At 37.8% G+C, this 13,894-nt stretch overlaps 1 protein-coding gene across 1 annotated transcript; it reads right to left on the bottom strand.

Moving 5' to 3' along the window:
* Positions 1-5,696: 5,696 nt before the first annotated feature.
* Positions 5,697-8,969, bottom strand: LOC113773046. Its single transcript, XM_027317566.1, has 5 exons — positions 8,849-8,969; positions 8,460-8,550; positions 6,428-6,794; positions 5,931-6,167; positions 5,697-5,802 (listed from the first exon to the last, which is right to left on the bottom strand). Exons 3-5 carry the CDS (start codon positions 6,572-6,574, stop codon positions 5,782-5,784), a joined length of 405 nt encoding a protein of 134 aa, XP_027173367.1. The 5' UTR covers positions 6,575-6,794; positions 8,460-8,550; positions 8,849-8,969; the 3' UTR covers positions 5,697-5,781.
* Positions 8,970-13,894: the final 4,925 nt, after the last annotated feature.

The raw sequence follows: 13,894 nt of genomic DNA, 5'->3' as shown, positions 1-13,894 counted from the left end.
TGAATGACCAGCCCAAGCACCATTCAACAAGTTAAAGGGCTCAAAACTTGGATCTTTTACCAACCCAAAAACAAGATTAAAAAAGCCTTCAATAGTGTGTAACAAAATCCTAGAGATTGATCATTTGTAAACAAATAACTGAATGCAAGGAGGACGGAGTGTATTGGATTGATGCACATTCTAGAAGGCATTACAAAGGTTTTGAAATGTACAAAAGGAGCAAAACACAGGAATGAGTCAGCCTTTTTTGGCAAAATATTGGGTATTGGAAAAGGAACAAAAACTTGGAATGCTAAGTCCACCAATCATCAATAACAGATGGTTTTTCGTTCTTGAGTGAGTAAATATAATCAATGAGGCCATGAAAGTGGAAGATCCACAAAGCCTGTAATCCAGTAGCACCAGAGCATAATGCTAACTGCTCCAAGTCTTTTAAGGGTTATATCCATAAAGTAAGACTTCCAACTGAATGTGAAAACAGGTCCTCCAAGCGCAAAACACTAAGGAGAATGGAAGGCCATAAAATGCAAAAGTTTGCCAGAGTAAGCTAAAATCTCGGAAGTCAAAATGGAAGAACGTGCAGGTAAGTAGAACACATTTATTTTGTCACAATTGTAGATCAAGTCCAGCAAAAATTCTCATTTATATGTAACTAAAGTTGCATGCTACCACAGCTCACCCTGTGCTGGTTTATCTCTATATGTTAAATTTCATTAGCTAACCTCTCATATTCTTCCAAAACCTCAAATAGTACTTTAAATCATAAACAACATTCAAGCAATGCAGTGTGAACTTGTGTCACCCAAAATTAGTACTCTAAAACTCTCCTCTTCAATTACAAGTTCCCGTCTTTCCCAACAAAATCCTTGAGAATTACAGGGCTGACAGTGAAATCAAATCCAATGCTACATACTCAGGTGAAAGCAATATTATTTTGCATAAAATCACATGGACAGATTTATATGCACCTTAAAGTACGTACCTTTCTATATGCTTACAAATTTACCTATTCCTTTTCTTCTAATTTTATCTTTATCTCTATTTTTTCTTTTTGCTTGAGGGGAATGGAGGTTATTATTTACAAGTTGCAATATGTGGGCTTTTGATCTTCTAATCAATCAGATTCACTGATTCTTACTATCTATGAACTATACTTCTATATTGAGTTCACTTTGTGAAAAATTGGGTTTTCTTATGAACTATACTTCTATATTGGATTTTCTGATCAACCTTTTTTTCCATCTAAATAATACTATTTTAGAGTAAAACTAGGCTGTTAAATTCTGTTTTTCTTTTGGCTTTGCTTATTATTTTTTTGCAATGTACGCATTTTTATGAATTATTCTTCTTTTCATTTTTTAAATAATTTTATATAAAATATAATAATAATTTACACTGTGAAAAAATTGCAGCCTTTATATTTCAGCTAAACTATTATTATTGAAGTCAATAACGGATATAAGTTTCTAGGGTCCAGAACACCTTCCGAAAGTTTCTAGGGTAGTCTGCCATGGCGGCCGCTTGGCCGCCGAACATTGGTGCCAGCACGGGCACCGTGCCGGCAAAATCCTTTGCCGCAGTGGTGGAGAACCCATGCAGCGCATTGACGGGCCCAGACCTAGGTGGGCTGGGTGCATACCGCGGCGAGCCGGCGCTGCTCCTGTCCAGAAGCGAACTGTCGTTGCTGGCGGAGCCTTTCAAGAACGCACTGGTGGGGCGTTTTGCCCTGCGCCGCCCATCCATGGAGGTGATTAGGAAGTTCTTTGTGACCCTTGGTCTGAAGGGGGAGTGCTCGGTGGGATTATTGGATGCGAACCACGTGCTGATTCAACCTTCAACAGAGGAGGACTACACACGGCTCTTTGTGCGGCGGACCTGGTTCATTCACAACGCTCCAATGACTGTTTCTAAATGGACGCTAGATTTCAAGTCCAACAAGGACTCCTCCATAGCACCTGTATGGGTCTGCTTCCCGGGCCTTCTCTTACCACTCTTCACTATGAAGTACCTGATGAAACTGGGGGCGCTGTTGGGTCGCCCCTTGCAAGCAGATTCCGTGACTTCCTCCTTCAAGCGGCCGTCGGTGGCTCGGGTTCTGGTTGAAGTAGATTTGGCGATGGAACCTGTCAAGCGTATATGGATAGGAGACGACACCTATGGGCACTGGCAGCAGGTCGACTACGAGAGCTGGCATGCATTCTGTTCCTTTTGCCAGCGCGCCGGCCACGCGGAAGCGGAATGCTTTAGGAAGAACCCTGCGCTCAAACCAGCGAAGGGTGCCGGAACTCATGGGCTGAAACCCACTGCTACGAGCAACAAGGAGGGTACGACAGCAGCTATCGAGGAGACAAACGGCAGTGAGGAGTCGGACAAGATAACTATGGGAGATGCGGTGACTCCCACGGAGAGGCCTGGGGCTCCTACTCTGACTCCGGAGGTGCAGCGACCTGGGGGCAATGCCTTAGAGGAAGCTCTGGAAAGCGCGCAGGAAGAGGGCGAGTTGCGGGTTGAGCATACATCGGCAGGGACTGTCCCATCGCCTGGGGTGCAGCAGGTGATGGATGGTGGATACTCTCCAGCGGCGCCCCCCTCGCCCCAACCCCAGCAGCCTGGGTTGTCTGTCGCTGCGTTAGTAGAGGAGACCATTATTTCTACCGCAGGTGAAATCATTCATAAGTTGGCTGATCAAGTGTTTCGGGAAATCGAAGAGATGCGTTCGGTAAAGCCCCAAGCTACGAACCAACTTGATGAGGGGGAATTCACTGATTCGGAGTCTGGGGATGGCCATTCACCAGCTAATGGAACATTCACAGAGGCTGCATCGAAAGAGAAGGCGATGGATACTAGCGACTCTTCGCAGCAACGTAAGCAAATTACGTCTAAAGTGGGAAACGATGCACTTGAGAAGGTAGACAAAAGTCATGATCCACATAATGTGGTATTAGTTGGAGACACACCCGTTGTGGGTACAATTACAAGAACAGAAACGGAAAAGTCTCGGTTTGAAAATGTGCCACAGTTTAAAGATGTGTTCAAAGAGTTTCAATGGGAGAAATTACATGGTAAGATTCCTCTCGTTCATCTAAAACCTTTTCTTCATTCAAGTACAAAATGCACTGATAACAAAAATGAAGAGGGAAAGGATGATTCACAACGTGATAAAGACAAATATCACGACCAGAAACTAGTTCACGAGCAATTTACCCAAGTGATGTCAAAGAAAACGAGGAAGCAGCTCTCAAAACAAGGTAAAACAATGCAAACACGTCAAGATGTTAAACCAAAGTTCCATGCTCACTCACAATCCCACAAATGTGGGGCACCCTCATGTGGATGATTTCGTTCGATTGATTTGTTATGTGTTTTAATCATTTTTTTTTCATATGTTTGATCCATAACTGTCTTTCTATTTTACTTCAACAGAGGTCAGGTTTGGCCCTCCTCTAATTTGCTGTATTTTTTTTTCGATATAAATAAATTAGGGGATGGCATCCCTACCCCAATTTGGGGCTTTGCCCAAAAAAAAAAAAAAAGCCTTTGTATTTCAGCTACAATCTATTCAAAGATATAAAAGTGCATATTCCATATAGGAATCAGGGGAAAAAAATCTTGAGTAGAGAAAGCAAAAAATAAACTAAAGCTGCACGAGTGTGATGGCAAACTGACATGGGAATTCCAATGTATTACCATGTACATTTGTTTTGGACATTATGATAGAATTGTAATATTCATTCCTTTGTTTTCTTTCACAGAATAATGTGCAGCCATCAAGTTGATCGAATAATGTAGTCTAGTTACTATAGTCTTGACTGACTGGTGGACTGGGCTATCGGACATGGATGGAGATCTCAATTGGATTAATACAATAAGTGTGAAACTTATATAAGCATTATGTTTTGCCCGCTTTTATCATTGATTTTCAAATAATAAATATATTATATGTATTGTATGGTGACTTTCAAATAATAAATGTATTATATGTATTTTATCATAACTTTGGAAAAATAAACATATTGTACATATTGTATCATGAACTTTAGACATAAAGGATAAATCCATTCCTGTGAATTTAAAGGTACAGATATCCTAATTCTTTTTCATCTCTGAATTTGTCTTTCAGTTGTTACGCATAATTCTTGTGGAAATATCATTCAATTCCATATTTTTGCTTGGACAAGTTTCTGTTTGCGGCACTTTACATAGTTCTTGCAGAAATATCATTCAATTACATATTTGTGCTCTGACAGGTCTGTCTCTGGCAAAAGAATGAGGTTTTTGTTTAGTTCTTTTTGAGTGAGAGTGTAATAGAGGTTTGAACCGCTAGGATTGGCCCAGTAGCCATAGATGTACTCCTATGTTCATATTTTTTTGGCTACCATATGCATGAATGCTTGTAATTATGAATGCATCAGTTACCACTAGTTTTATTAGAGAATATTAATTGACTAGGTTCAAATTTTTAGGTAAGCCCTAAAAAGTTTTTTCACCTACTTATACTAACTTCCAATGGACTATAATTCACATTTGTGCTAGCGGTAAAGAGAGTTCCCGAATTGTTTGAACCATTTAATGCAACACTGCATTTTCCTTCCAAGAGTAAGAAGAAGCTCTACAAGCATTTCCAAAAACCATATAAGAATGACTTCTTACATGAAAATGAAATCCTGTGGCAACGCACTACTTGAAAGCACTCTTCGAAGATGTCAAATGCTAAAACTCCCTTGTGCTACATTTCAAAAGTTACATGCAGTGTAAAAGAAAATATTAAGCTACAATATACCACCCCGAGCTCACCTAAGATGGAAAATTTTAATTGCTCATAATTTGTCCAAAGAGCCGCAAGAATTCAACACGAGATACATTATCCCATCCAGTTGAAATCAACATGCGATTCTGCTCGACATTTTGTGTGACGGCCCCACCTCCCCACTACTACAAAAATGTCGTTTTATGACATTTAAAAGTGTCATTATAGCTCGATGTAATGACGTTTGATCTGTAATGACGCTCTGCTAGAAACGTCGTCCATTCCAGCGTCACTATAAGTTTTATGACAGTTATCACGAGTCCTAATTTGTAGTTCTGTTGGCACTTATAAACGTCATTATTTATCATTTTAATGACACTTTTAAATGACAAGAAATGCTAGAGAAAAGTTAAGGTTATATGAGTCTAAAGTGATACTCGATGCCTGTCATATATTGGATCTATCTTGACGCTTCTATTATGTAAGTACAATAAGATATTATGACACATTTGTAGTATAAGTAGAATGAAATATTATGACACTTTTATGGTGTAACTAGATTAGGTTGTTCTGACACTTGTTAACATGAAAATTTGTGAATATTATGAATCGTAAAAATCGAAGTGGTGACACTTTTAAGTGTCAATACATCATATTGCATTAGCCCTGCATACCATCCGGATTTTTATACCCAAAAGCAGAATCACATTTCATCCTGCCTGCACAACATAGATTCTAATTTATGGAATAATAAAGTTATTAGTACCACCTTATAAAGGAAAACCAAAGTGATTTACATTTTCATAGAAATTAGTGCAATGCAATCAGCCAAACTGGTGCAAAAGTACATCATCCAAACAACTTACATGGCTGCTATGTCAACAAATTACATGCCAATTCAGAAATTTTTCAACGGTTATGAATATTGCAGTAGCATTGCCAATACATATCAAAGAAGCAATAGTTCAACAAGAACTCAACAAAAAAAGCATTGACAATGTCTTCAAAAAATAGCCATTTAACCTAAGGATCCTTTAGTTTTCTTCAAGATTCACCTACAAGTGTCATAAACCAAGAAATAGGAGTTACAATCACATCTACAGCTCTTATTTTACAGTTTTAATGTTAGAAAATAAATAAAAACTAAGTTAAACAAATGATAAATATAAGATAAAAAGATTACCAGGTTTATTGGCCAAGCAATAGCTACTCCAATTGCATCTCCAATCTTGCGAAAATTATGATATGGCCTCATTAGCTCTTCATCATTCTCCACAGGCACATTCACATGGATTTCACACCAATGTGATCCCAAAGGTGTGTCACCAACTTCAGCAGTCCGATCCAAATTTCTAACCACTCCAATAGCACAAATTTTGTTCGAATCAACCATGCTTCTTATTGTAACTTTGTCCCCAACCTTGAAAACAAATTTTATAAAACATATAACCACATATAAGAGAGCAAGTCTTGAACAGATATTCAATACATAATACCACAAGATACAACCCAAAATGACGGCCACAACAAGTACCAAAACCAAAGTGCAGTCCATTACAATCAATAATGATATCCAAAACAAAAATCTCAACAATTAACGTATAGCAATTACGAACATGTTCATGAAAACCATTTGTGAAAGCAGCATCTAAAGAAAGTCATAATTGAACTGTTTATTACCTTTATTGGCCGAAGAATAGCATTTGACGATTGTGAAGTAGATCTTTGCTGAGATGGCGAACTTTGTCCTTGTGATCTTCCTTGTTGAATTGATTCTAGTTGCTGAATTCTTCGCTCCATTTTTGACATCGCACCGCTTTGTTCCATAACCAAGCGAAAACATGTTGAAAGACTTGGTATGTCACCCCACAAATCAGCTTGTGTAACTCCTAAACCATATGTGCGGGCAATCTAGATAAAGGGGCTGCTTCGAATCATTTATTAAATTGTAGAATTTTTCTGCATCAATATTCGGCTGTTCTGTTTCTAATGTTTCTCCCATATCTAGGTCCTGGTTTAGAACTCCTAATGCATCTTGTAACAACCCCTGCATATCATCTATGGGATTCAGTGGTGGAACTTCATTTGATGAACCATGTGAAGATGTATGATGCAAATTCGAAGATAGCTCTCCATGAGCTAACCATTTAGTATATCCCTTAATAAACCCTTTACATATCAAGTGTGATTTGGCCTGCTCTGTCGTGACAAATACCCCATTCCCACACCTAATGCATGGGCATAAAATCATCTCCCCTATACTTCCATTTGTAAATGCAAAATCAAGAAAATCTTCTAAACCGGCTTTATACTTATCACTTGATCGTGACATACTCATCCATCTTTTATCCATATTCACATAGATTCTAATTATATAAAAAAAAAAGCTTCATTAGCATCTACAAGATAATTCTACCTAAACTATTACTGATTTTTGCATCAAACATTTACTTAGATAAGAAAACAAATTTCAACGAGATTAATAGAAGACACAAATCACTCATGGAATATTACAACAGTAAAGTTACCAAAAGGAAGCTTTTTAAAAGAATTTTACCAACCCAAAAAATGTTGTCAAACTTCAAAACAAATCAATTTGATTAAGTGAGACAACAAGAATCAAGAAAATATTGCAGCCTACAAAGAAATTCAGGACTGCACCCATTGACAGTACAACCCATGGTGGGGTGACTTCATTGATTAGGCCTGATTTTCATAGTTTTTTTATTAGTTGTTAGTTTATGCATGTACTGATTTTCTTAATTTAATTTATTGGCTACTAGCAAAGGAAAAGGCAAGATTCATTGGGATTTAGGCACTTAACTAAATACATGATCATTGAATGCCACAAAATTTTGATTCAATCCAACAACAATATATGTGCGTGTGTTTGTGTGTGAGAAACTTAATATGAATAGTTACACCAAATCATACAATATGATCAAACTTAATAAGTCATAACTTGATATGATCAAGTCAACTAGTAGTTGCACCAAATGAAGAGGACTATATATATATATATATACATGTCAATAGTTAATACTCTCTGCTTATTAGCACTTTCCCAGCAAGTGACCTGTTTGTGCTCCAATGGTTAGTCACAAAATCACGTTAAGAGGATTTAGATGGATTAAGCTCCAGTCTTTGTCATAAAAGCAAAATTTTCTTTTATTTGCCTTAATCAGAAATAAACATTCCGTGACAGAAAAGTACAACTTTTGAGACTTATAAAAGTACCTAAGGAAAATAGAAAAGAACCAAGCAAAGAATCTGTCAAAATTTGCTGAACGGTGATGATTCTGTAAGCTAACGATATTGGCATTTTTGAATAAAATAACATGCTACATTTCTAGTCCCTAAATGCCTAATTTTTATGGTAATCTTTATTTCTGAATTAGTATGATAAACCACAAGCTAATCCAAAAGTATCAAAACAGAATGATATCAAAAGGAAAAACAGCAGAAGTTCAATTCCAGATTGTAAGACACAAACTATCGAACAGATGGTAGGCACAAAAGAATAACAATCTAGGGAATTCAAAATTAGTCCAATAATGTAGCTAATATCAAATTGAGATAGAGAACTTGGACAAAATATTAGAAACCCAACTAATCAGCAATAGAAGTTCTATCCAATTGAAAATAACCGCCACAAACTTTAATGTATTGGTAACCTAAGAGTAGCAGAAACTTAACGTATAATTTTGGTTACCAACAACTCCAATTTGCTCCAAGTGGAAAGGGAATCAACGATCAGTGCTCGCTAGATGGAATCGAAGATGATGGCCGCTACAAACTTGAAACTGCATTGTTGGAATAAGCTTGACTTAGTCACCACTTGATATATGCTATGTATGTAAGATGCATTTTGCATTAGAATCCTACGGGCAGAGCATTCTATATCAAGTTCAAAAAGAGCAGGACCCAAATTTACTGCAAGTTGGGTGATGATTTTTAGTAAGTCACTTGGCCGAGTAAGGCACCGCCTGGGCACCCCTTCCGTCACCCACCTCACTCCTGCCTCATTTCCCAGGCAGTCCCCGGAGAAGAAATAAAGCAATAAAAAAAAGCTATCAATTTTGTCTAAAATGTATAGGTTACCTGGTAGTAATCTTCCTTCAGATGTTCCTTCAATGTTGTAAGTAGATGTTCCTTCAGATGTAGGTTCGGTTGTGAGAGGGGTGAAGGATTTTGGTGTTTTACAGAGAGAGAGTTAACCTGATTGAAGGTTTTAGGATGAAAAGAGTAAAGTTCATTGCACATTGGCGTACTTAGAATTTTTCCCAAAAAAAAAATGGCGCTGAATTGTAGCGCCATTGCCTTTCCCGCTTTTGTTTTTTTACTTTTCACATCTATTTGGACAAGTTAAAGTGATACGACGTCGTACTCGTCATTTTCTTTGTCACTTTAATGACGTTCCCTACTGCATGTTACATTAACTTTCTGTCGTGACACTTTTAGTAAAATGTCATATTAAGTGTGTGACTAAAGGTCTTTTTTGTAGTAGTGCCCCTTAAGGCGTACCAAAGGGTTCGATGGGTCACCTGCCCAACTCTCGCCAGGACTCACTCCCTCAAAACTCGAAAAAATAACTTACATCCATGAAAACTCACCACAAGTTCAAACTTAATATATATATTGATGCTCAGATCCAGCTACAAGGCATATACACGTCCAAATACATTAACGTGTTTACAATCCAAGTCCAATCAACCCTAGTCGGGTGCTAGTGCGAGTACAAGTCAAAATTTCAAAACAACTAGACTACGCTAGTTTGAACACATCTCAAGCCTCGCTTGTATCTCCTGCTAAGGAAGACAAATGGAATGGGGTAACCTATATGCTTAGTGAATAATCAGGGGTAAAAATGCAAAATCACATCCAATAAACAAGTAAGGTAACATCACAATGGTAGGATACAAGTGGCTCCAAAATCAGTTCAATTCCCCGAGCTTGAACGCCTGTTGACACTCCGTCAACCAAAGTACTCATAGACCGTAGACTTCACTTAACTTTCCCCGTTCACCTTATCAACCCCCGCTGGCCAGTCAACAGCACACAACAGCTCGAGCGAAACAAAATAACTTAGCTTTCGTCAAAACTTTAACAAAGAATTAAATCCCAAGGTTAGCATAGAACTATCTTCGACCAAACCCCGACTGGCTCGAATAGTTCGTCTATCCTTGGAATCGGGTTGGAATCAAGCCCTAAGATATCCAATCTCTCAATAGATGGTATCCCTCAACAAAGTACACAACAAAGTACTTACCCCAACAGCACACAGCAAAAGGGTGATACTCAACATAAGGCAGGTATTCTCACATATGAAATCAAAACAAAGGATGGGCTTAGGTCGAGTGAGATAAAGTACACCCTCGCCTAAATACCCATTTAACATATACAAAGCACTTTAACAATTTCGCATCAATAAACAACCCAATTACTCACTTGATAAAATTTGGCACGAAAAATGATACAAATCACTGAGCTTGACCGTCACCGTGAAAAGCCTCACAGTCTGTATAGACAGATTATATACGCACATAAGTGAAACGGCCATACAATAACGGTTTATAATTTAAACAATCGAGAACGGTCAAAAACGGTCAAAATAATAAAAAACGGTAAAAAACGACGTTAAGGCTAAAAGAATGTCGAAATTGGCCGAAACGGCCGGAATGGTAACAAAATAACAAAAGTAGACCTAAACGGTCCAAAACGGCAAAAACAGTTGAGAAATGTACGTGCGCGTGCATGATAATGAAAATGGTACAAAACGGGTTACAACTCCCATGAAGACACCTCAACCCAGTTTTCAGTATATCCAAGTCAAATTTGCAAAATACAGAACTAGAACTCCAAAGGCTAGTTTATATCTCTAATGACAATTTGGTGGCATGTCCCTTGTGTTTACCTATTTTTCAGTCATTTATGACTTCAATATTTCCCTCAAACAGTCCCAAAGTCACTCACAAAGTAATCTTATTTCAACAGCCATTCAATAGGTTCAAAGTCATACAAGTACAAAATTAAACTAGGTACATGTCCGGAAATGAAATCTAAGGCATAAATCAAAAGACAGATTTTCCGTCACTTAGCGTAACGAGCACAACCGAAGCTACGTTTATCAGATTGGGGTGAAATTTATACCGTTTCGAAGCTAAGACAAAGGCCTACAACTTTGATGAAGACCACTCAATCCAGTTTGTAGTGTATCTAAGTAAAAATCTCCAATGACAGAACCTGAATCTCCCATTCAGGCTCGTTAACCACCTTATGCGTAAACGACAATAACTTAGGTTACCGAAGTCCAATCGAGGCTATTCCAGTGGCGTTGGAAATTTAAGACATAATAATACAACTTTTTTGTTTTGGCAAAACACTAATTCAGTATGCATCAGGGTGAACAGATGCGGTCAGATTGGTGAAATGTCAAAACTGTCAATTAGACTAAACCTATGAGAGTCAGGGGTATTTTTGTCTTTTCATAGGATACGTTGCTCTGATTGATCTGAAATTTTGTAGGAAACTATAAAATATCATTGTCTACAACTTTCATGTTTTATACTAAGCCTAATTCGGCCTCTAACATGGTGAAATGGAATCGGACAGAACAGGGTACATACTAACTTCAATTCTAGAAATTTGCTACAATCAAGATATAAATCTCATTTTCAGCTTGAAACCATCACTACCACCTCTTATACCAATATATATACATCATACACCATCCATACAACAAGTATGAGGAGGGTATCATTCAAACCGTAACTCAATTGCATCATTCCAATCATCCAAAATCACTTGATATAAGCATTATTATAACCACAAATACAAGCTACTAAGCAACTCCAACATGATTAAAGGACAAAGAAAAGTATAGGCAGCCATATTACCTCAAAACAAAGCTTGCTAGCATTATCCTTCACTTCCTCTTGAAATTTTTGCTTTCTTAAGCTTCCCAAACTCCCAAACTAGTGATTAATCGGTTTAGTTTTTTGGATTTTCACTCAAATTAAGCTAAAATCAAGATGGAAATTGAATGGTTTCTTCCCTCTTTTCTCTTTCACTCTCACGGCTGGAATATGCAGAAATGGTGGCTGATTTGAAGCTTCAAGAAGGTTAAAATGAAAGGAATTCATTTGGGTTAAAATTGGACAAGTGTCACCTTTTGATTGGAAGTCAATTTTGTTTCTTTTTCCTTGATTTTCTGGTCAAGAATTTTGGCCCTTTGAAGAAGATATTTAGGGCCAATTTTACTGAAATAAAAGTGAAAAGATTAAGGTAATAAAGTAATGTTCAAGTGGTGCACTCATCCGGTAACAAACGGTACCCGTCGGTTCAACCCGTTTTTCCTTAAATCGTGTATACCAGGGTTTTAACTTATAATTTACTAACTTATTGTTTTCACTTCTAATTATACTCTTAATATCATCTAGAACTCACTCTTAATCATCAAATTTGATCCACACTTCGTACCGAATAATCATACTACGAAAAGACGCGAAAACCCTAATTTATCGTAACGATGAAAGTAAAAAGAAAACCCTTATTTTTATGATTAGTTGTAGATATTGGTGAGGTGAATGTATACTAAAGTTATTATAAAGTAATAAATTCTAAATTAAAGGGAATTTTAAGAAAATATGAGGGGTTTTACAATTGCATAGATTACAATTAGGGTTTCGGTTGAAATATGAGAAATTTAAGAAAACCGGCTAGTCACAAGTGAAAACTAGGGTTTTGATTAGACTTTAGGGTTTATAGACTTTAGGGTTTCTAGTCTTTAAAACAAAATAATGTCTTAAACTAAAAATAAACTAAAGAAATCGTAATATCCTCTTTGAGACTAAGCAAAAATAGTATCCTAAAAGTTGGGGTATCACAATCTCCCCTCCTTCAAAGAATTTCATCCTCGAAATTCCAACGGGTACTGATCCAGTCAAAATAGTCCTCCAAAGTCAGTCAAGGACTACAAATCACTCCAATCCCTTATATATGATCTTATCACTTAGTAAAGAGCCAACCGATTGCTAAACAAGTAACCAATTAGAACATGCAAAAGTCAGTCAAGTCAAAAATTTCCCAGGTCAGAAATTTTACCCCTAGCGGTGCTGGACAACACAACAAGCTAGCACAACGGCTATATTTCACCAGTGAGTCTTAGTTCAAGAAGTTCATCCCTGGCGGCGTTTGAAAACACAATAGGCAATGCCTCACCAGAGACAGAGGAGTAGTAACCGGTCTACAACCACACGAGTACGAATAAGTTCAAAAGCAAGGTCAAAACAGGGTTCAAACATATAAGTTCAAAAGCAGAGTCAATTACTTCAAGTTCAAGGAGCACGGGTACGAATAAGAACTCACTCGACTAGCCTATACCCAGTAATTCACATTCTCAAACAGTCACCGAATTCAAGTCTACATATAAGTCATATTAATCATGCGTAAAGTCAAATCAGGTCCATTACGTGTACGTAAGAGCACACTCGCCAAAACAAGTTCAAATCTCAAATGGGCGCAGCCTAGTCGTTCTCAGGCAATTCAAGTATTTCCAATCCCTTTGATCAGTCCAATGACTAGGTTAAATATTAGAATCATCCATGCCTTAACCTTTGCTATCAAAACTCACCTCAAGTGCAATCAAGATACAGACCCTTATTCTAGCGCTCTCTACTATTTGGTACCCAAGTACAAGAATCCACAATAAGACAATTCACCACTCGAGCCGGCCCGTCCTAAGAGTAAATCACCCATATTAGACATTCCTACCTGACATACCTAACTATTGTCCCCAAAGTACCATGATAAATGTTTAAACTTAGAACGTTTCATGATTCGTAACTTATGCTCAACAGAGTCCTTAATCCTTTACACCTATACACGAAATTAGGACCATAACACCACTTGACCCAACCTCACTCTGCGCAGAGACTACGTGAAGTGGCTCTGATACCACCTGTGACGGCCCCACCTCCCCCTAAGGCGTACCAAAGGGTTCGGCGAGTCGCCTGCCAAACTCTCGCCAGGACTCACTCCCTCAAAACTCGAGAAAATAACTTACATCCATGGAAACTCAGTAACACTACAAGTTCAAACTTAATATATACACACCCAAATACATTAACGTGTTTATAATCCAAGTCC

The sequence above is a fragment of the Coffea eugenioides genome, chromosome 6 (genome assembly GCF_003713205.1).
Source record: "Coffea eugenioides isolate CCC68of chromosome 6, Ceug_1.0, whole genome shotgun sequence".
NCBI classification, from domain to species: domain Eukaryota; kingdom Viridiplantae; phylum Streptophyta; class Magnoliopsida; order Gentianales; family Rubiaceae; genus Coffea; species Coffea eugenioides.
The sequence above is the reverse complement of the archived record's forward strand: the minus strand, read 5'-3'. Positions and strand labels throughout refer to the sequence as shown.